Here is a 24,771-nt window from a genome sequence, read left to right as displayed (position 1 = left end):
GGGGAGAGATAAATTAGGAGTATGGGATTAATGGATACAAATTACTGTATATAAAACAGATAAGCAACAAGGATTTACTGTACAGCACAGGGAACTATATGCAATATCCTGCAATAACCTATAATGGAAAATAATCTGAAAAAAAAATATATATATATAACTGAATCACTTGTGCTGTATACCTGAAACAAACACAATATTGGAAATCAACTGTATTTCAATTAAAAAAAAGGAAGAAAAATACATGGCCTTCCTTTTCCTGTATTATGACAGATTAGATACCCTCAATGACTTGACTGAAGAAAATTTAAAAGCTAAATACAACATTAAAGAGAAAAATCTGCATATGCCTGAATAGAGAAAAGACAAGATGACTATACTTCAACATGTTATTTATTGGTGGTTATCTCTAAATGATAGAATTATCGCCTATTTTTTTTTCCTCTGTCATTTTCTCCTGCCAAATTGCTACAATTAATACATATGATTCTTCTTATTAGGAAAATAAAAACTTAAACATTCCCCTCTTATAAGTCACAAGCTCATTTAGAAAGGAAATGCCTGACAATTAAATAAGAGGTGTTCAAGAGTTGTAAACAATGCTTTATATATCTGTTCCTGAAAGAATCTTTCGCTTAGTTGTTTTAAATTCCCTGTCTATATTACGTCTCTACCAGTTTCAACTATACCAGTTTGTATGTGATTATAAAAGAAGATTCAGTTCAAGAAAATCAACACTGACTGAAAGGTAAACTTTGTGCACTGTAGCAGCTCTCATCTTTTAGATAGCCCAGGCCAGGCAACCTGACAACAGCTAACATACCCCAGGCTATACAAGTATAAAGCTCAAAAGCAGGAAGACTAAGCAAAGGAAAAGCAACTTACCTCTCCATTTCTAGGTGGATCCTCCATGGCTGTTGCCTCCTCAGGTAGACTGATGCTTGATGACACGTTTGCACTGAGTTTCCCTAGTGATGCTGCCTTCAGCAGCTCATTCATTTTCTTCCTAGTTTCCTCCTTTGTAACAGCCAGCTCTCTCTTTTGGATCTCTGCACGATGCCAATGCTGCCATTCTGTAAAATGGTGTCGGAGGACTTGTTTCCGGTTATAGTCAGTGGCCAGTTGTTGTTTTCTAAGAAACAAAGCACTTCCATTAAAAAAAAGAAGCCATTTACTGCTTCTTGGTTGATAATATAAATGAAATACAAGTCCAAAGGAGTCCCAGAAATGCTCCATTTTAGCTCCAGCTTATTCTTTTATTTAAGCTCAAAGGGATCATTTTATAAAGCTCCCCAAGGCAAAGGGTCTGCTCACAGAAGTCACTGGCACCTCAAGGCATTGCTTCAGAAGAGTGACTGTTCTGTTCTATCACATCACAAAGGCATATTAAATTTTTTGATTACCATAAAATAGTTTCTGAGAGCTTTTGGAGGGGAAGGAGCAGAAAGAATAGGTATTCAGATAACTGCTTTTAAAAAATATGCATACATGAGGGAGATATTCAGCTATACTTGCAAATCTAAGGAAGACAAGAAGTTTGGGAGAAAGAGAAAGGAACGAAACTTAACAAGTGAATTGTCAATAATTAAGTGTAAGACTTATAAAAATCAACATGAAATTATGAGGGTGGATCTTGTGAAAGAAGGACTTGGTCAGGGAAAGGATCTCTATAGAGGTCTCATTTACCAAAGCCATAAACTGAGTGAATGAAGAACTGCTTTGTGAAGACACTTGTTGAACATTAGAAACATGTGAAAGGCATACACAAGGCACTTGCTCTCAGAGAACTCACTCACAGTCTAGTAGGGGGTCTGGTTCACTCTCTTCCTAAGGAGGAGCTCCTTTTGATTCCTGGAAACTTCATGATGTTAGGGGACGAGACTGCGTGGAGTTGGGAACTGCCAGCTACATTCCCCTCCCAAAGGGACTCTCCATTAGGAGACATGTTTGTGGTAGCCAGTTGAGAATTCAAGTGTAGAGATTTCTGAGATCAATCTATACGTGGATGATTATTGTCTCTGAAGAAGTGAGCTGTAGAGCTTGGAACTTAGGTCGCAACTGGGGTCAGTTTCGAGGTTTAAGATCTAAGATTGTTTAGATACCTAAGTGATTTTATCTTGTAAAGATGACTGGAATAAGGTCTCTACAACACTATTTGCCTATCCATTTCTGTTAAACATACATAATGTTTAACCCTCCTCATGGACTTTTTGGGGTCATATCAAAAAAATCGTAACATTTTAAACCAATGAGTCAGAAGAACATTTCTACAGTTTAAATGCTTAAGTGACTTTTAAACCTTTTTTGACTGCCACCTAAAGAAAAAAGTGTCACACTATGACTTCAAAATAAGTTGATGTGTGTACGTGTGCATGAAACAAAAGTATATATGATTGAAACAAAGGTTCCACCAAACGATATTCACCCTTACTACCAGAGATGTACTCCAATGTTTCTTTTCTAAACTCTTCTATTTTTTAAAAAATATGCCTCATCTTGAGCCTGATTTTAGGACCCATTAATGAGTTAAAACCCTTAGTTTGAAATACTACTCTAGAGTCACAGAATTTAACATTATGTCGGAGAAGTTGGGTGAAACAACCAATTAGTGAGAGTAGTGTTGACTGAAATAAGAGAATTCAGGATAAATGCTAACAGCAATTCTGCCAAGAGCATATTTCATTATATATAATTGCTTCTTTCTAATGCAATGATAGATAATAAATACGACTGACTGATGGTTTTTATAATAAAAATACAATATAGGTGGTAATAAACATCTATATATAATATTTTACTTTGATGGAAAAAAAGAAAGTATCTGAGACTGAATAACCTTGAAATAAAAATTTTAAAAGAAATAAGAATAATAAATCAGGTAGCAACGCAGGTAAGAACAAAGCTCCAAAAATATCAATGTCTAAATAGTGAAACAAACAAAACACCTGATGGCATTTTACTCAAGTAAGTGGAAATCATGTATTTCCACAGACTAGAAGACATATGTTGCTCTGTCTGATTAATGTAAAATTTGATTTACATCAATCTGCTTAGGAAGGAGGAGTGTGAAATTTACCTGATGAGTTAATTTCATGTTTTTACAGCATAAACAGCCAAAAGCCACACTGGAGTTCTGACTGTCAAGGAGAGGGTTATTTGGACAGTATGAAGGCAAAGAGAAAAATATTTCTGTAAATATAACAAAAAGAGTAAACAGTAAAAAAAAAAAGGTGGGTTAAAAAATGCGTGTTAATTATTGTGTTTAGAGCCCTCTCTATCATGATCATGCAGGAGATTTGAAGATGTACTTCAGATATCTATGTTCATGGGAAGGGTAGGAACACAGAAGCTAGGGATCCAGAGCCGAGACTGGTTCTACTCTTCCTCGCTTGCAGTTCACTTCAGCAGAGTGACAATACTGCAGATAAGTCCATTTCTATACTTTTTTTTTAAAGAATGGATGCACTTATAAAGTTATGTATTTTATTTATTTATTTTTGGCTGCATTGGGTCTTCGTTGCTGCACGTGGGCTTTCTCTAATTGCCGCGAGCGGGGGCTGCTCTTCACTGCGGTGCGCAGGCTTCTTATTGCGGTGGCTTCTCCTGTTGCGGAGCACGGGCTCTAGGCACGCAGGCTTCAGTAGTTGTGGCACACAGGTTCTAGGCACGTGGGCTTCAGTAGTTGCAGCACGCAGGCTCAGTAGTTGTGGCGCACGGGCTTAGCTGCTCTGTGACATGTGGGATCTTCCCGGATCAGGGCTCGAACCCACGTCCCCTGCACTGGCAGGCAGACTCCCAACCACTGCGCCACCAGGGAAGTCCCATTTCTATACTTTTTAAATGATGACACTAAAAACACAAATATTTCTGAAAGTGAAAAATCACTTAAATTTCTTAAAAGCTTAGTCAGATGTGATTTACCTGGGCATGCTAACCCAAAGAAATGGTTCCACAGTTCCCAGATAATCATAAAATGAAGGACAGAGTTTCTTTATGGAAAACATCCTATCACAATATGTTTCCAAGCTGAAATCAGGGAATTTCTGGCAAGGGTCTATAAACTGATCATTATAATTATACAACTGCATGCAGAGAAAGTCTGTCTCTAAAGAACTAAGAATATAAGATATATAGGCTTAAATAGGAATTTAAATATGAACCAGGATGCTTAGAATCAATACCTCAAATGATACTTAGTTATTGATGCACATTCTAAAACACAGTAGTCAGAAGAACACCAACTAGATATAGGACACTGGGCAAGCAGCTGAAAGTATCTAAATTCCTCCTCAAAGATGGTGTCACTCTAACGACAACAACAACAAGCCCTATGCTGCCTATCCTACAGGATTTTGTTTTTAAAGATGCAATTAAATTTTAAAAAGAACCTGAAAATATAGAACAAATTCACATGTAAGGTAATAACACTATCTTCGGACAAGACTACTAGATATCTAAAAAGTGTCTTGAATTTTTTAAAGGGAAATGAGAAATGACAAATAAATAACCACATACTACTGATCTGAATTGAGTGCTGAAATCTGAACAGAACATAAAAAATAGCAATGATGCAAACAGCTGCATTTGGGACGGGGCGTTCAGCAGGAATAGGAATGCATATGCTAATGCATTCAGAAATGCACCAGGGAGCCCCCCAGGGAAAATGCGGAAGATAACACAGTTCTGTTTTAAAGAGTTTTAAAGTGAGCCAGTCAATGCAAGTCTGGTCCTCCTGCCTCTCTGGCAGATACCAGGAGCTTTATCAGCTTCAGATGCCATGCAATTTCTAGCCTCTCAACTGGATACCCAGGTGGGCACGGAGGGAAGGGCAATGGACCATGACTAACAGAGGCGCTCCATAAATGACTGCCCTAAAGCACGCTGAAATCAGGAGTGCTGGGAATGGGGAATATCCGACAGTTTCTTTTCAATTCAGTCTCCCCACCCCTAGGCTAGCCTGGCGGGTTCACCCCAGCCTGTTCCCACACAAGCTGCATATGTACTGGTTTACCAGTTTTCCCCTAAACTGAAAAGTGCTGTCTTCTACTTAGCCACGATCTGTCTCTCTCAGAAGATGGGACCAAAGAGTTTCTATTTTTAAAAAGCTGCTTGGGGGATTGTAACGCATGATAGCCAAGTCTATGTCACTCCTAAGTTTTTATATTATTGTGCCTTCTGTTGCAATTATTTTTAGTATCTGGGTAAATCTTTAACTTCTTCACTTAGATTGAAAACTCCTAGAAGGCAGGAGTACCCCTGCTGGTTCTTAAGAAAGAGTCTAGGGACTTCCCTGGCAGTCCAGTGGTTAAGACTCCACACTCCCAATGCAGGGGGCCCGGGTTCAATCCCTGGTCGGGGAACTAAGATCCCGCATGCCTCATGGCACGGCCAAAAAAAAAGTCTAGTACACAGTAAGCATCAGTAAAGCTGACTCACTCAATATATGCTATCAAACAGAATAAATGAATGAGTGAATGAATGAATGCCATGGTTTGAGGGATGTCATAGGGCCAGTTTTTCTACTGGCCTCCCACTGTACCCTCAAATCCACATCACTTACATTTTGGGCACTGTTTCCAGACAATGCCTATTAAAGTATAAGTTTTCTGGGAGGGATAACATCAGTTGAGGAGTACAGAGACAGAGCATGAGGGGATAGAGGGACACAGGGAAGAGATAAAAGCCTGTTCCAGGACAGGCCCAAAGTATTTGGTACTGAGTACCAAGGCTCAGGAAGGGTGGGTAGAGGATGTTGAAACAAGCCCTGCTTCTTCCCAATTTGTCTAGGGCTGGCTGTAAATTGAGAGAAGAAGGGAGAGAGGAGGAATGAAAGATCTGGAGCCAACTTTCAAAAGTGAATATGCTAAAGAATTAAAAAATACAGTTCAAATTCCCATACCACCATGTCCAAGGGTCTAACTTAGCGTGTGTACCAGAATTTTGTTGTATTGCCTGAGTGATTGAATCCTTAGTTAGAGTTTGGGAATATTTGTTAATGTTGCAATTGTATTACAATATTGTATTGAAATTTTATAACACCATTACCATAACTACTTTTAAAAGAAAAGAGATGGACAAAAATTCCTATTAGGGAAAGCAAGGTACATTTTTTAGAAGAAATACATGGATGACCTTGGAGTGGAGTGAGACTCTGAGCACAGGTTCAGTAAGAAAATATGGTGGCTGGACTTCCCTGATGGCGCAGTGGTTAAGAATCCGCCTGCTAATGCAGGGGACACGGGTTCAAGCCCTGGTCTGGGAAGATCCCACATGCCGCGGAGCAACGAAGCCCGTGCGCCACAACTACTGAGCCTGCGCTCTAGAGCCCGTGAGCCACAACTACTGAAGCCCACGTGCCTAGAGCCGGTGCTCTGCAACAAGAGAAGCCACCGCAATGAGAAGCCTGCACACTGCAATGAAGAGTAGCCCCTGCTCACCGCAACTAGAGAGAGCCCGTGCGCAGCAACAAAGACTCAACGCAGCCAAAAATAAATAAATAAATAAATTTATAAAAAAGAAAATATGGTGGCTAAATCATGAATGAGAAAAAGAGAGGGATCTGTTGTTGCTCCAGAGAGAAAGTGGGAAGAACAAAAAGGAAAGAAGGCAAAGAAAGAAGCCCAAAAAGCTGGGCCCTGCATGGCCAGTAAGAGGAAAGCCCAAGTGGCAAAAACAAATGTGGATTCAAGAGCTGGAGGCTAAGGACACAGCTGACATCTGAGAAACAGACACAGCAAATGATTTCCATGTCCAGGTGGATGGGCCAAAGAACCACCTATGCCTTGTCAATCTGGTAAGAGTTTAGTTGCTACAATGAGTAACCCATTTACAATGAATGCGCTCTATCCCTCGATCTCACTATTTAGAAAAAAGTGCTTGAAAATGTTATGGAGTTAAATTGCAGGACAGGAAGCAACTGAGCTCTTCATTCATCCACTAACTCACCTATTATTTAACAATTATGTATTTGGTGTCCACAGAGGAACTGGGAGAGACTCCGATGAGCACGGTAAAGAGGGTCCTGGCTCTCCTGACACCCCCGATCCCACTGACATTTCTTGGTTTCTGCTTGTATTGATAGTAGCTACCTTTGAGCTTTTTTCTCCACCTCTATTATCCCAACCTTCTTTGAACAAAATCACCTAACAATTTCCTAAAACAATCTCTAGAACAAAGAACAACATGCAGAGAGCCCGGGATCTGTGGGAAAGCAGCATGAAGGACAGTTTGTATCTAACAGGTCCTTTCTTATATGTTTCTAGCATGACTTGTTATTTGTTAATTATTGCTCTTGTTTTACATCTACAATCATCTGAAGTCAACTGCAATATAACTGAAAAACGTGACTGTCTTAGGGAGCCATCACCTAGGTGCTATTTAACTAGGAGCAGCATGTTATAGGAAAAAGCATCTGACTCAGCATCGAAAGGACCAGGCTCTAGTCCTGGACTGGCTACTCGTAACTTTATGACTTGAGACACTTGTTTATCCTTTTTGTGCCTTACTTTTATCATCTGTAAAATGAGGGGCTGGATCAGATGCTCCTTGAGGTGCTTTCCTACTCTAAGAACTTTTTGTTCTAAAGTTTTATAGTAAAAAAAATTATTATAAGTTAAATATTTTCTAACTCTGACAGTTAAAAAAATGTAGCACCCATTCTGAACATTTAAAAATAGACACTTGAAAATAATTCACAGATATGAGACAAGAAGTTCTAAGAGGATCTTTAAAAAAAATTGGCACATAATGCTATATGAAATCCCCATTTAGTGCTTTTATATTTAAATAGTTTAATTGGAATGGAATCTCAAGTTCTTCAGATTTTTCTTCTACAAGTTTCTTCTGGCATGTAAATTTCACAGACCACTTTTACCTTTAACATCTTAGTTGCCACTCCCTCTCTGCCCTCACTCATGATGCTTCCCCTTTCCAACACCTCCAATTTCTCTTCTTTATCCAACAAATCCAGCTTTGAGTAAGTTATCATCCCAATTCCTTAGATCAATCACTAGGTCCTGAAAATTTAGACATAAATTGTGAAAGAGCTTTTTTTTTCCCCACACTGAAGATTTTCCCCAGCATACTGTAGGAAAGGAAAATTGTCTAGGTCACCCTCCTGCTTAAAAACCTTCAGGAATTCACCTTTATTTACCTAAGAACGCCTAAACTCCTTGCCTTAGCATTTAAGGCCTTCCACAAGTTGATGAACTTGACAACCACATGCTTGATGATTGCCAGCCACACGTAATGCCATTACTTCATCTCCCTTTTTCTACCTAGGAACATCCTACTTACTGTTCAGAGCCCAGCAAGACCCATCTTCCTGATAAAGCCTTTCCGGACACTCTGTAGGAGCCTCCCCAGTTACTTCCCTCTACTAAGTTCTCAGCAGCAGAAGGAGATGCATTACAAAGTTTATAATGTTAATCCATACCTGTACTGTTTCTAGATCTCGTTTCCCCCACAAAACTGAGTTCTTTGAGGACAAGGGGCCATGTGTCAGGCTCCTAAGTATTTTCCCCAGGGCCTGATGCTGTCACAGGGATGCACAACTCCAGGGGGCGCCATTCCCTTCTACATGACGATGCTTTCATATACCATTCATCCAATTGTTCACCCAGAAGGAATAACAGAGTTGCTGGTAGAAAAGTGATTAAACGTAAGACCATGAACTGCTCCCTCCAGCTCCCCCAACCAATAAACAAATGGCTCCTTCTACATCTATGATTTCGGTTCAAGAATGCAAAGTTGACCTTGGAAATGAAAAGAAGAAAATGTATTTGATTTTAGGATGATGGAACAAAGAAAGTTTTATTTGAAGGCAAAGTCTGTGTCATTCACAAGCCTAAGAGGGAGCTGATATAAAGGTGTCAAAAACCTCTAAAGGTGTGGGGGAAGGGAGGAATCACCCTTGCTAGGTCTGCCTTCCCAGATGAATGTTCCCTGTCTCCTTAATTAACATTCCACGTGCAGACAGTGATTCCTCTCAATGAGAATTACTACCGCATAAGCCAAATTCTGTCTTCTAAATTGTAAGATGGTCCAGGGTGCAATGATACTACATCAAAGGATAAGGGAAAAAGCATAATACTTGCTTCCTTTAAAAAAGGAAAGCATGTACATTGGTATATTTTAATCAAAAAATGTTTTTCGCTTATAATTTTCCGTTACAATTTTCTAGTTTGGGATGTAACAGAGAAAAACAGTGATTATCATATATTATAAGTAGATGAGATGATTCCAGTGAACAGCATTTTTAGAGCTTATTTCTGGATTCTTCAGGAGGAAAGATGTCCTACATAAACATACTAGAAGGATTTTCATGGCATAAGTAATAGTACCTGTTTTCTTCCCTAAGGTCATTTTCCATGGCTTGAGTCTCCCGCCCCAACTTCTGGGATCTTGTGTAGTCTCTCCAGGCCCGCAGGACCTTCAGTTGCAACTTCCAGTCAGACAGGGTCCCAGCTTTCCCCAGCTTAATCCTATGATCAAGAATCAGCTTGTGCCAGGCAGAGAAATACCGTTTTTGACACTGCAATGGAAACATTGGAAAATCAGCACTAGGTTTTCTAATATCTACTAGTGAGAACCCTCTCCTCAGATATCCCCCTCACACTTTTTCTGACAAATCTAGGAACTGTTGTCTTGATGGAAGGGGAACAGACAATTGCTTTATGCTCAAATGACAAGAAATATTCAAGTCATGCAACAAAGGCACTATCAGCCTCATGGCAAACTAAAACATTTAATTCTCACTGTAAGGCACCAGTCCTATGCAGAGCTGGAGTAACTGTCACAACTAAGATCTAAGTTAAGGGGCTTGTTAGAGAGGGTTGAAAGGCCTGCTTCCAACAGATCTCCCCTGCCAGGCTGTCTTGGAGTTTAAAATACCATTAACCATTATCACCACTGATGTCCTGCACAAATGAACATGGGAGATCCCATAGGATGGAATGGGGTCTCTGGTCCCTGGGAACAAGATGACTAAAAACAGCTTCAGCTGGGCTACCACTGACCACGTCAGGGCTTTGGTGAACACTCCTAGAGAAGCTAGATACGCGGGCTGCTTGTGTTCTTCCACTATATGTATCTGACAACAAATCAGACAAGGTCTACTGACCCTAAGCATGTCCCCAGAGAAGTACTTACGGTCCTAGGCTAAGAAAATCTCTGCGATCTAGGCCTTGCCTACATCTTCTACCTTCACAGCAAACTTTATGCACCTACTATATCAAATTACTTTCAGCTCTTGGCCTTATACCAGCCACACTGTTCCGTGCTTTTCTATCTATGGTCATAGTAATTTCTCTGTCCTTTTCTGCCCTCTCTCTGCCTATTTCAAGAGTCACCTCTCTCAGGAAGCCCTCCTAATACCAATCACTCTCCCCACGTGTAAGTGCCCTGCCACTGTGTTCCCAGAGCAACCTATGCTTTCTTCAGTCAAAATGGTCATCATACTGTGTTATAATCACCTGTTTACCAGTTTCCACAAGACTGTGAGCCTCCAGAAGGAGGGACTGGCAGATCTGAGAGTGTACCACGTGTGAAGAGCACTAAAACAGAAAGTAACCTCATAGGAAGTGACTCTGGGAGGTACAGGAGATGCCTGCTGACCAGCTTCGAGAACTTGGTAGCCATATCAGGGTCAGCCCTATTTATTGCTTCTTTCTCTTTAAAAATACTTGTCTTTCACTATTTCAACATTAGGTAAGCTGTGTTTGAATTTGGGAATTCTGAACAAAGTTGTTTAAGATATAATCTCTATTTTTGAGAGGTTACAGGGAGAGAGAATATATAAATTAAAAGACCAATAACATGAGAGAGCACAGGCTAGACTTCTTAGAAATAGCCCATTTGGCCTGAAATATTTTCTACAAAAGAAACCAATTATATTCCCATTTAGACAAACTACAAAATCTTCTTTACTATAATTTTCCATTAGGAGAAACCATGGCAGTCTTTAAAAAGCCCTTGTTCCCTTTCCATTATGTCAAATGAGGGCACGTTTCCTAGACCTTCGCCTTAGATTCTGTGGAAGGAAAGGAGGGAAGGAGGGAGAGAGCAGGAGAACAGGGAGGAAGGGAGGAATGGATGAAGGGAAATTTGCTGAATATAAGATATGCCTTCAGTCATAACAAGGAAAAGACACACAGCTGCCTGGTGGAGAGGGTATGCTTTCTGCATTATTATTTGCTTATCTATCCCGCAAAATACAGCATGGAAAAAAAGAAAACAGTGTTAACTTGTGCACCATAGTCAAAAGAAAATATATCTATTTACCAGATTCATTTAAGAGATTCTTCTTAAAAGACTTGATGAAATAGTCTATGTATGGGTAGTTATCTCTAATTTTAACTCCTGGAATATTTCTAATGATGAAATAGTACAAACATAATCCACCTTGACAATAGTAGCGCTATTAACAGTGTCCTTCTTGGATTTCCACATTTTTTTTCTCTAGTCCAAAGCATTTCACATGTACTATTTTATTGACTCATAAACCATCATTACAAAATAGAGAGGCTGCAGATATGATTATGATTTACCTTACCAAGCCAAACTTCAAATAGAGAACAGATAATGACTATATTCACAAAGCAAAGAGTTAGTGGTATACCTAAGGCTAAATCCGAAACGTTCAGGCAGCCTGATGACCCTAATCTACTAGGCAAAAAGTCTCTTTTGAAGAGGAAGAACAAATTACTTGCTTTTTTCTGAAAGAGAAAGAACTTGATATACAACTTACTACAGTAGAAAAGCACTGCTGGAAAATATCTGAATTTAAGAGGGGGAAAATTTGAGTCTGTAAATGCCATAGTCAATATATTTCTTTAAAAATACTTAAGTGTAGACTGTGAGAGCAAAATGATTGGTTTTGAAGGTCTATAATTCAGTTTCACTACACAGAAGTTAATAGCAGCAAAGTGACACACTCATACAGTAACTGCTTTCTTGAAATCAACTTGCCATTGGTTTTTTTATTCCTGCCTACTCAAAAGAGCAATCCCATTTAAATTAAATTAAAAAAATAAAAGTATGAATCAAGAATAGCCACTCAGTTATTCTTGATTCACAGCAAACATTATTTAGGCAAACAGGAGTTCCATAAATGTGCTTGGAGGAAAATACTTGGGAAAGGAAAACATTCTCGGTCCTGTCTTCTCTGGGAGAAGATGCTAGCACTCCACTCCTACTTAGAAGGGACAAGAAGTGGCATAGTTCACAGTCAACATCTATTCACGTTTCGTATTACCCTCCCCCAAGTGGCGTCCCTGCAGCGCTCAGGCTTGCTTTTCCTCTTCAGGTCTACACTCGCACCACAGCAGTGCTCTATCCCTTTGCTCTTTGAAACAAGAACTATTATTTAAAACCACAGCTGGTCAGAAGAGGAACACCTTCTGCTTAAGCCAGAGAACTTGATGTTTGAACTAGATGGACTACTCGTCTGACCTCCCTCCGTTTCTTACCTAGTTCACTTATTTCTGCACCATGTTTTTATTTCTGATAGATTCTCAAATATAGTCATGCATTCTTTTACTAATTTCTACCATCTCTTTATTATAGTTGTGGTCATAATTAAGGCTTGTTACAGGTAAGTAAAATACTGAAAATCACTGTAGGAAGAACTGCTCCTAAGTACATATCTACAATAATTTTTAAGATAAAATACTACAAAGTGAAACTTAGAAAGTTTTTAAGTGAAATCCTTTTCTCCTTTCAAAATCAAAATCTTCCACGAGACATCATTTGGTCATTAAGGATTCCACTCAAGAGAAGAAATGACAGCTCACCCTGCTAAATTTATTACCTGCACTGGAGTTACCCTCGTTTTGTTGGCAAGAAAAGCTCTTCCCTGAAGTGTAATCACACTGCTGTCACTGGGAATGATTGACGTTAGGTGGAACAGCAATTTGCTATCTAATCTTCATTGTAATTCTAACCCTGTCACTAGAGATGCTTGTTCTGATTAATGGAGTGGGTAACTCATCAAAATTCCTCAGCTATTTCCCTTTTGTCACAAAGCTCAGTGATAATTGCATCAAAATTCTCAGTCATGGAAAAATAAACAATGAATTGTAAAGAGGACAAAAATGTCAACAGGTTTACAATTTATTTTTGCCGAATGGAACTAACTGTGGTGCAACTGGTGGTCAAGGGGAGCCGGACAAGGACCAAAGGTTAGAGATAAAGGACCCAGCTGACTCCTGGCTGGTCCCAGACCCAAAGGAAGAGAGAGATGCTCTAATACTACCCAAGAAAGCAGTCCTCCACTCCTTTTTTCCTTTTTGAGGACCACTATAGCTAGGCAGAAGACCCCACAGATACTAAGAAGTATTTGATGGGTGGAGAGGAGGATCTTGTTTATGACAAAATGAAGCCCCTGGGAAGAAGCAGCACTGAAAAGCAGTCCCCTATATCCCATCCTATCCCTGATTTTCATAATTTTGCCCCAAAGAAAAGAGAGGAAATCACTGTGTCCCCTACCGCCAACCATATACACTCCTGTAACTATTATACATAAATACCTTAGGGAAAATACATTCAGTTTTCAGCACACTGTGCTAAGACCTGGACTTGCTGTTGGCTTCCATGGAAAAGCCTAAACTCTGACAACCACTGCAATGTGAAATGGTAACACTGGCTACAGACAAAAAGCTACTTTTGTTATATACTGGAAGCTGTGATGCTCATTTTACTTCTGTATTTAACTTTTTCCCCTTCATTTTTTAAACTTAAAAAAAACCCTCACTCTATTACAGAAATTTCATAAACATACCCAGAAGTAGAATAGAAGAATAAATCCCTCACTCAGCTTCAAAAATTACCAGCATTATGCTGATTTTGTTTCATTTCTCTTCCACTCACTTTTCTTTCCTGGAGTGTTTAAAAATAAATTCCAGACATCAGACATTGTATCATTTCACCCATAAATGCATTGATATGTATTATTAACAAAAGGACATTTTGTAAATTCTTCTTAATTCTGCTAAGAAGTTTCAATCAATAATATTGCTGTATTTATCTAATTCTGTTTCACTGCAGAAGTAGCAGAATTTCAGAAAGCAACTGCTTAGTCTCATCATATTAAATTCTTAACGAATAAAATGCTCTGGGATCTTTTAAAGAAGAATGACCACAATACAGCCTATAACCTGACTAGGATAGGGCTCCTTTCCCAACAAAGCCTGAACCAATTTTCATGACCTCATGTCTTTAGGGAAGGCAGGATTACTGCTCCTCATCAGCTGCTCTTTCATCTTTCTTTCCCTTCTAGACCTTCTTCCTCCTTCTACAATCTCCACTCCCTGCCCATTCTCCCCACTCCCAGCATGCCCCACAAACATACACTATGCCAAAAGTACAGCTGACTTCAGAATATATTAGACAAATGCTGGATTCACCTCTAGGGGCCTCTGACAGTAAGACGATGATGTGATGTCATTTGTTCCTCACCCATATGGTTCTTAAGATCCTTATAAATATTCACCTGAAATTTCTAGTGTTTAGGGGAAAAGATACTCTACTCTGCATAATTTTAGAGAATGGGCTTCATTTATGCCAAAGGCCCTTTTCTTAACTTTTTAAAAGCAGAATTTAATCAGTACTTTTTTCAAAAGACAAAAAAAGAAAATCAGATACTTTTGAATTAGAACCTCTGGGATCAAAATGGTATTTTGAAAAGCAAAACACTCTTGCAATGTTTTGGTAAACTGGCTCTCACTGTCCCTTCTGTGAGAATGGGAAACCCGGGTTACTCACAGGGTGAGAGTAAGGAAGAGTACAATAACAAACTAAACAACCTCCTTACCAACACCAACAAAATTTTATTTGGAAATTTTCCATAGAGTGGCTGTATGAAGTTATATGTAATAATGCTTCAAAGCCCTCCTAAAATGCACAGCACACAATGTCCTTGGTGATACGTTTAGACGGGAGAGTTACAAGAATCCCAATATTCTTCGTGTGTCTGCCCAACACTTCTCTTACTCTGCAGTTTTATTTGCAAAGAGGTGTTTCCTTCATTTCCTTCCCCAAACATAAGACAACATTGCTGAGACGATAGCAGCAACTGCTATGATCAGAAATGGTTGTGTTTCAGTGCTATGCAGGCAGTCCTGCTAAAACTAAGATTTTGGGGAAGGAATCATGCTGTATAAATGAGGTTCTTAACTACAGTTTTCAACACCTTGAAAGAAAGAAAAAAAAAAATGCAGGCTTCTCTTCCATGGATTCCCACATTCCCTCAGTTTAGTTCGGGGCAGCCTCTTGGAAGGCACTATGCCACAAGCATAACATCAACAATGCCTCCTTTGGGTCATTATTATCTTATCCTCTAACAGAGATATGTAAACAAGCAAATCAAAACCTTCCCCCCCTAGAATTAAGATTTAGTTAGTGTCAACGCATCTTTCTTTGTTTTCTTCAACTTTTACAAGCAGGAAAGAACATAGATTTTTTTATCTGAAGAAAACATAAAATGTATTTCAGAATAGGGTGAGAATTAAGAAGGCCACTTTCCAAACAGTATAAGAATTTCATACTTAATCCCTTGCTGTTTCTGCTAATTAGCACTGACATGTGGATTGCTGAATCTCCCCAAGAGATTTCACTGCAAGATCAAAGAGAAAGTAGGATAGGATGGAAGTAGAAAGTTTCTATATAAAAATAAGTGTTTTTGACAAAATAAAGAGACCTGGCAATGAAATGAGTGGGAAAGAGGCATGAACAGTGCTGCACCTGAACTTGTGTTTTGGTAAGAGAGTCTGCTCTGTTTCTCTCAGAAAGTCTCCTATTAAATAATGTGGCCCATGCATAGCACAGGGAGATCAGCTTGGTGCTTTGTGACCACCTAGAGGGGTGGGATAGGGAGGGTGGGAGGGAGACACAAGAGGGAGGAGATATGGGGATGTATGTATATGTATAACTGATTCACTTTGTTATAAAGCAGAAACTAACCATTGTAAAGCAATTATACCCAATAAAGATGTTTAAAAATAAATAAATAAAAATAAATAAATAAATAAATTTCTGACCCACCAAAAAAAAATAAAAATAAAAAATAACGTGGCCCAAATGTGCTGTTAAGAAATTGTTTGGCGGAACAAACCCAGAGTCAAAGCACAAAGAATACAGGACCTACAAGGGCCTGAACTAGAGCAACCGTTAGAAACAGATTCTTTGAAGTCTTCCTGCGAATTATATAGCTTGCTGTTGGGTTTGTGCCAATGAACCATTCTGAGGGTGCTGACAAGAGTTTCCTGCTATCTAACCGCTCATTGCAAGCCAGGTAGGCATTTTCCCGCTTTTTATTCTGTGGTCATATTTAGGCTGCTGAGTATCCAAGTTTCATCACCCAAGGGCAGCTTCAGGCTCCTTCAGAGCCAGGCTAGGAATGTAGACTGGGACCAAGATAATGAGCCCAAAGGGCCTGCTACTCTGGCGGTGTTTACCAGAGGACATCCTGTCTCCAGCCAAGTCTACGTAAAAGCCTGAGGAGTGTGGTAAGCGGATTTCCCCTGTGTCTCAGTTATACCCACATACACTGGGGAAATCTAAATTAGAGGTTCACTAACAATAATACACATGAATAACATAATCACATGGAAGGGGAAGGGGAAGAAAAGAACCAACCTAAGTAACTGTGGAAAACAATTTTGGCTGAGTAAGGCTGAAAACAAAAATAACTGTACAAATATTACACAGTAGCCAGTAAATTTGTTTCCACAGCAGTATAGGTTACCAATTCTGAAACTACTTTTATAGTATACTAGGACTAAACAAATAAGTAAATATAATTTAGATAATAAGCTCCAGGTATAAACAAGCAAGGGGGAAAGGCTACACTAAAACCTGTGGTGCTAGATTAGGGTTGAAGTTATCATTATGAACTCACAATTATTTTAATATATATACAGATAGATAGAGAAGTAAGTGACAATTAAGGAAAAGGGAGGAGAGCATGACCCCTGTGTTGCTGCACTGGAATTGGATGTATCAGTATGAATTAATGGATTTTAATGTGTACACAAATAGATAGACACAGAAACAAGTATAATGTGTGTGTATGTGTAGTTAGTATATGTATAACTATTTCCCAGCTCTGTCTGCTGCGAGGGCCCAGAAAACATGATACCCCAGTAGCAGTGAGCACAGCTAGTACCCAGATCTTGGTTTCCAAATATTATTCTCCAACAAATGGAACCAGGGTTCCATGTATTGATAGAAGTGGTTGATTCCAGAGCTAGGGCAGGGAAAATACAAGATGAGCCTGGAACATCTTGTGGTGCCAGAGAAATAAAGGATTTTTTCTAAAAAGGATTTTGAAAGGGCAAAAGAGTCAACCTGAAAATTTTCCCAGTGGCCAAGGTTAGAAAAATTTGAGAAACAAAGTAAAAATAATACTAGAATATAATCCATAGGATAAAGTAAATATCCACAAGTCCATACTGATACAAATAAACAACTGAATAAATGAATAAATAAATAAATGGGGGAGAAGGGACAGTTTTTCCTTCTAGAAGAATTTAAACGAATACATGGAGACAAGAAGGGAAATATAAAATCATCGTTAGACAAATACCACGTTAGTTATTGTTACAGGCAAGACCCATCAATGAATACTAAAATTAACAGGTGAAAGTTTAAGGATAAACAGAATATTTGCATAGTTTTACAATATTTCCTCTAAGACATTTATGAATTACAAAGGGAAAAATAGTAACTTTACAGTGGAGAAACCCAGCAGACACAATCTTAAGTGATCAAAGTTAACATCAACGGTAATAAGACATATTAACATTATGTGGAATTCCCTGGCAGTCCACTGGTTAGGACTCCGTGCTCTCACTGCCGAGGGCCTGGGTTCGACCGCTGGTCAGGGAGCTAAGATACCACAAGCCGCGTGGCATGGCCCCCAAAAAACAAAAACAAAAACAAAAACCAGAGATTGGTTCAAGATGGCGGAATAGAAGGATGTGCTCTTGCTCCCTCTTGAGAGAGCACTGGAATCACAACTAACTGTTGAACAATCATCAACAGGAAGAACTGGAACTCAATAAAAAAGATACCCCACATCCAAAGACAAAGAAGAAGCCACAGTGAGATGGTAGGAGGGGCACAATCACAATAAAATCAAATCACATAACTTCTGGGTGGGTGACTGACAAACTGGACAACACTTATACCACAGAAGTCCACCCATTGGAGTGAAGGTTCTGAACCCGACGTCAGGCTTCCCAACCTGGGGGTCTGGCAACAGGAGGAGGAATTCCTAGAGAATCAGACTTGGAAGACTAGCGGGATTTGATTGCAGGACTTCGACAGGACTGGGGGAAACAGAGACCCCACTCTTGGAGGGCACACACAAAGTAGTGTGCGCATCAGGAACCAGGGGAAGGAGCAGTGATCCCATTGGAGACTGAACCAGACCTACCTGCTAGTGTTGGAGGGTCTCCTGCACAGGTGGGGGGTGGCTGTGACTCACCATGGGGACAAGGACACTGGCAGCAGAAGTTCTGGGAAGTACTCCTTGGCGTGACCCTCCCAGAGTCTGCCACTAGCCCCACCAAAGAGCCGGGTAGGCTCGGGTATTGGGTCACCTCAGGCCAAACAACCAACAGGGAGGGAACAGCCCTACCCATCAGCAGACAAGCGGATTAAAGTTTTACCGAGCTCTGCCCACCAGAGCAACACCCAGCTCTACCCACCACCAGTCCCTCCCATCAGGAAGCTTCCACAAGCCTCTTAGATAGACTCACCCACTAGAGGGCACAAAGCAGAAGCAAGAAGAACTACAATCCTACAGACTGTGGAATGAAAACCACATTCGCAGAAAGATAGACAAGATAAAAAGGCAGGGGGCTATGTACCAGATGAAGGAACAAGATAAACGCCAGAAAAACAACTAAATGAAGTGGAGATAGGCAACCTTCCAGAAAAATAATTCAGAATAATGATAGTGAAGATGATCCAGGACCTCAGAAAAAGAATAAAAGAATGGAGGCAAAGATCGAGAAGATGCAAGAAATGTTTAACAAAGACCTAGAAGAATTAAAGAACAAACAAACAGAGATGAACAATACAATAACTGAAATGAAAAATACACTAGAAGGAATCAATAGCAGAATAACTGAGGCAGAAGAACGGATAAGTGACCTGGAAGACAGAATGGTGGAATTCACTGCTACAGAACAGAATAAAGAAAAAAGAATGAAAGGAAATGAAGACAGCCTAAGAGACCTCTGGGACAACATTAAACGCAACAACATTCGCATTAAAGGGGTCCCAGAAGGAGAAGAGAGAGAGAAAGGACCGAGAAAATATCTGAAGAGATTATAGTCAAAAACTTCCCTAACATGGGGAAGGAAACAGCCACCCAAGTCCAGGAAGTGCAGAGAGTCCCAGGCAGGATAAACCCAGGGAGAAAACATGCCGAGACACATAGTAATCAAATTGACAAAAATTAAAGACAAAGAAAAATTATTGAAAGCAACAAGGGAAAAATGACAAATAACATACAAGGGAACTCGCATAAGGGTAACAGCTGATTTCTCAGCAGAAACTCTACAAGCCAGAAGGGAGTGGCATGATATACTTAAAGTGATGAAAGCGAAGAACCTAAAACCAAGATTACTTTACCCAGTAAGGATCTCATTCAGATCTGATGGAGAAATCAAAAGCTTTACAGACAAGCAAAAGCTAAGAGAATTCAGCACCACCAAACCAGCTCTACAACAAATGCTAAGCGAACTTCTCTAAGTGGGAAATACAGGAGAAGAAAAGGACCTACAAAAACACACCCATAACACTTAAGAAAATGGTAATAGAAACATACATATCTATAATTACTTTAAAAGTGAATGGATTAAATACTCCAACCAAAAGACACAGGCTTGCTGAATGTATACAAAAACAAGACCCATATTTATGCTGTCTACAGGAGACCACTTCAGACCTAGGGACACACACAGACTGAAAGTGAGGGGATGGAAAAAGATATCCCGTATAAATGGAAATCAAAAGAAAGCTGGAGTAGCAATACTCATATCAGATAAAATAGACTTTAAAATAAAGAATGTTACAAGAGACAAGGAAGGACACTACATAATGATCAAGGGATCAATCCAAGAAGAATTATAAATATATATGCACCCAACATAGGAGCACCTCAATACATAAGGCAACTGCTAACAGCTATAAAAGAGGAAATCAACAGTAACACGTTATTAGTGGGGGACTTTCACACCTCACTGACACCAATGGACAGATCATCCAAACAGAAAATTTATAAGGAAATAGAAGCTTTAAATGACACAATAGACCAGAGAGATTTAATTGATATTTATAGGACATTCCATCCAAAAACAGCAGATTACCCTTTCTTCTCAAGTGCACATGGAACATTCTCCAGGATAGATCACATCTTGGGTCACAAATCAAGCCTCACTAAATTTAAGAAAATTGAAATCATATCAAGCATCTTTTCAGACCACAATGCTATGAGATTAGAAATCAATTACAGGGAAAAAACCATAAAAAACACAAACACATGGAGGCTAAACAATACGTTACTAAATAACTAAGAGATCACTGAAGAAATCAAAGAGGAAATCAAAAAATACCTAGAGACAAATGACAACGAAAACACGATGATCCAAAACCTATGGGATGCAGCAAAAGCAGTTCTAAGAGGGAAGTTTATAGCAATACAAGCTTACCTCAAGAAACAAGAAACATCTCAAATAAACACTCCAACCTTACACCTAAAGGAACTAGAGAAACAAGAACAAACAAAACCCGAAGTTAGTAGAAGGAAAGAAATCATAAAGATCAGAGCAGAAATAAATGAAATAGAAACAAAGAAAATAATAGCAAGGATCAATAAAACTAAAAGCTGCTTCTTTGAGAAGATAAACAAAATTGAGAAACCATTAGCCAGACTCATCAAGAAAAAGAGGGAGAGGAATCAAATCAATAAAATTAGAAATGAAAAAGGAGAAGTTACAACAGACACCGCCGAAATACAAAGCATCCTAAGGGACTACTACAAGCAACTCTATGCCAATAAAATGGACAACCTGGAAGAAATGGACAAATTCTTAGAAAGGTATAACCCTCCAAGGCTGAACCAGGAAGAAATAGAAAATATGAGCAGACCAATCACAAGTAATGAAATTGAAACTGTGATTAAAAATCTTCCAACAAACAAAAGTCCAGGACCAGATGGCTTCACAGGTGAATTCTATCAAACATTTAGAGAAGAGCTAACACCCATCCTTCTCAAACTCTTCCAAAAAATTGCAGAGGAAGGAACACTCCCTGACTCCTTCTATGAGGCCACCATCACCCTGATACCAAAACCAGACAAAGATACTACAAAAAAAGAAAATTACACACCAATATCACTGATGAATATAGATGTAAAAATCCTCAACAAAATACTAGCAAACAGAATCCAACAGCTCATTAAAAGGATCATAAACCATGATCAAGTGGGATTTATCCTAGGGATACAAGGATTCTTCAATATACGTAAATCAATCAATATGATACACCATAGTAACAAACTGAAGCATAAAAACCATATGATCATCTCAATAGATGCAGAAAAAGCTTTTGACAAAATTCAACACCAATTTATGATAAAAACTCTCCAGAAAGTGGGCACAGAGGGAACCTACCTAAACATAATAAAGGCCATATATGACAAAACCACAGCAAACATCATTCTCAATGGTGAAAAACTGAAAGCATTTCCTATAAGATCAGGAACAAGACAAGGATGTCCACTCTCGCCACTATTATTCAACATAGTTTTGGAAGTCCTAGCCATGGCAATCAGAGAAGAAAAAGAAATAAAAGGAATACAAATTGGAAAAAACTGTCACTGTTTGCAGATGACATGATACTATACATAGAGAATCATAAAAATGCCACCAGAAAACTACTAGAGCTAATCAATGAATTTGGTCAAGTTGCAGGATACAAAATTAATACACAGAAATCTCTTACACTCCTATACACTAATGATGAAAAATCTGAAAGAGAAATTAAGGAAACACTCCCATTTACCATTGTAAAAAAAGAATAAAATACCTAGGAATAAACCTACCTAGGGAGACAAAAACCTGTATGCAGAAAACTATAAGACATTGATGAAAGAAATGAAAGATGATACCAACAGATGGAGAGATATACCATGTTCTTGGATTGGAAGAATCAACATTGTGAAAATGACTATACTACCCAAAGCAATCTACGGATTCAATGCAATCCCTATCAAATTACCAATGGCCTTTTTTATGGAACTAGAACAAAAAGTCTTAAAATTTGTATGGAGACACAAAAGACCCCGAATAGCCAAAGCAGTCTTGAGGGAAAAAAACGGAGCTGGAGGAATCAGACTCCCTGACTTCAGACTATACTACAAAGCTACAGTAATCAAGACAATATGGTACTGGCACAAAAACAGAAACATAGATCAATGGAACAAGATAGAAAGCCCAGAGATTAACCCACGCACCTATGGTCAACTCATCTATGACAAAGGAGGCAAGGATACACAATGGAGAAAAGACAGTCTCTTCAATAAGTGGTGCTGGGAAAACTGGACAGCTACATGTAAAAAAATGAAATTAGAACACTCCCTAACACCATACACAAAAATAAACTCAAAATGGATTCGAGACCTAAATGTAAGACCGGACACTATAAAACTCTTTGAGGAAAACATAGGAAGAACACTCTTTGACATAAATCACGGCAAGATCTTTTTGATCCACCTCCTAGAGTAATGGAAATAAAAACAAAAATAAACAAATGGGACCTAATGAAACTTAAAAACTTTTGCACAGCAAAGGAAACCATAAACAAGACGAAAAGACAACCCTCAGAATAGGAAAAAATATTTGCAAATGAATCAACGGAAAAAGGATTAATCTCCAAAATATATAAACAGTTCATGCAGCTCAATATTAAAGAAACAAACAACCCAATCCAAAAATGGGCAGAAGACCTAAATAGACATTTCTCCAAAGAAGACATACAGATGGCCAAGAAGCACATAAAAAGCTGCTCAACATCACTAATTATTAGAGAAATGCAAATCAAAACTACAATGAGGTATCACCTCACACCAGTTAGAATGGGCATCATCAGAAAATCTACAAACAACAAATGCTGGAGAGGGTGTGGAGAAAAGGGAACCCTCTTGCACTGCTGGTGGGAATGTAAATTGATGCAGCCACTATGGAGAACAGTATGGAGGTTCCTTAAAAAACTAAAAATAGAATTACCATATGACCCTGCAATCCCACTACTGGTCATATACCCAGAGAAAACCATAATTCAAAAACACACATGCACCCCAATGTTCATTGCAGCACTATTTACAATAGCTAGGTGATGAAAGCAACCTAAATGCCCATCGACAGATGAATGGATAAAGAAGATGTGGTATATATATACAACAGAATATTACTCAGCCATAAAAAGGAACAAAATTGGGTCATTTGTTGAGACGTGGATGGATCTAGAGACTGTCATACAGAGTGAAGTAAGTCAGAAAGAGAAAAACAAATATCTCATTTTCGTATTAATGCATGTATGTGGAACCTAGAAAAATGGTACAGATGAACCGGTTTGCAGGGCAGAAGTTGAGACACAGATGTAGAGAACAAATGTATGGACACCAAGGGGGAAAGCCACAGGGGGGTGGGGGTGGTGGTGTGATGAATTGGGCGATTGGGATTGACGTGTATACACTGATGTGTATTGAGAGACATTCTACAAAATACCTGACCAGTACTCTTCAAAACTGTCAAGGTCATAAAAGAAAAGGGAAGATTGAGGAACTATTACAAACTGGAGGAGACTAAGGACACACGACAAGCAAATGCAGCATGAAATTACAGATCAAGTCCTGAAACAGAAAAAAGACCTTAGAGGAAAAATAGGTGACATTCTCATAAGTCTTGTTAATTGTACTTAATGGTATTTTACGAGTGTTAATTTCCTAGTTTTGATAATTAAACTATGGTTATGTAAGATGTTAACATTGAGGAGAGCTGGGTGAAGGGTATTCAGGAACGCCATGTACCAGTTTTTGCAATTTTTCTGTATGTCTAAAATTATTTCAAAATAAAGACTCAAAAATATAGGTTCAAATCAAGCAGAATCTGTGGCAAAGTAGAGATAATTTATTCATATTGACTCATTTTTAAATATACCAGCTGATCCTTTTAAAGCTGAGTAATCTGTTTCGGTAGGCCACTAATTTTGTAAAACTCTTTTTGTGTGTCTAAAATTCATACCTAGCACTTCTTTCTAAAACATATATAGTCAGCCCTCTGTATCTGCAAGCTCTACATCTGTGGATTCAACCAACCATGGATAGAAAACATTCGGAAAAAAAAAAATTTCCAGAAAGTTCCAAAAAGCAAAACTTGATTTGCCGGGCTGGCAACTATTTACATAGCATTTACATCTATTTACATAGCATTTACACTGTATTAGGTGTTGACCTGGAACAAACAAGACTGCCAGGTTTTACCAGCAAAGATGGATTTATTTGGAGTCAGCAAAGAATTGCAATTTGGGATCTCCAGCCTAGGTAATCCATGTGCAAGTTCTTTCAGGGCAAGGGGAGGAGAACTCTTATAGAGGGAAAAGTAAATTGGGAGGGCTGTAGTAGGCAGAGTCCATGGTTTTTCATTCGTGCCAGGAAATAAGAGTTTTTCTTCTTCCTTTTGGGCTCTGCTATTGTCACAGGGC

General features: G+C 39.0%; 1 protein-coding gene across 5 annotated transcripts in view; it reads right to left on the bottom strand.

The window, feature by feature from the left end:
- Positions 1-24,771, bottom strand: part of CCDC191 (coiled-coil domain containing 191) — a 101,230-nt gene that overhangs the window by 48,563 nt on the left and 27,896 nt on the right. For all 5 annotated transcript variants that reach the window (XM_059921098.1, XM_059921100.1, XM_059921099.1 and 2 more), the window contains 2 exons: positions 9,342-9,532; positions 886-1,132 (listed from right to left, as the gene is read on the bottom strand). In XM_059921098.1, the coding sequence (XP_059777081.1) occupies positions 886-1,132; positions 9,342-9,532 (438 nt within the window). The remainder of the gene's footprint in view (positions 1-885; positions 1,133-9,341; positions 9,533-24,771) is intronic.

Source organism: Balaenoptera ricei, chromosome 4 (genome assembly GCF_028023285.1).
Source record: "Balaenoptera ricei isolate mBalRic1 chromosome 4, mBalRic1.hap2, whole genome shotgun sequence".
NCBI lineage: Eukaryota > Metazoa > Chordata > Mammalia > Artiodactyla > Balaenopteridae > Balaenoptera > Balaenoptera ricei.
Note: the sequence above shows the minus strand (reverse complement) of the source record. Positions and strands in the feature narration are given on the sequence as shown.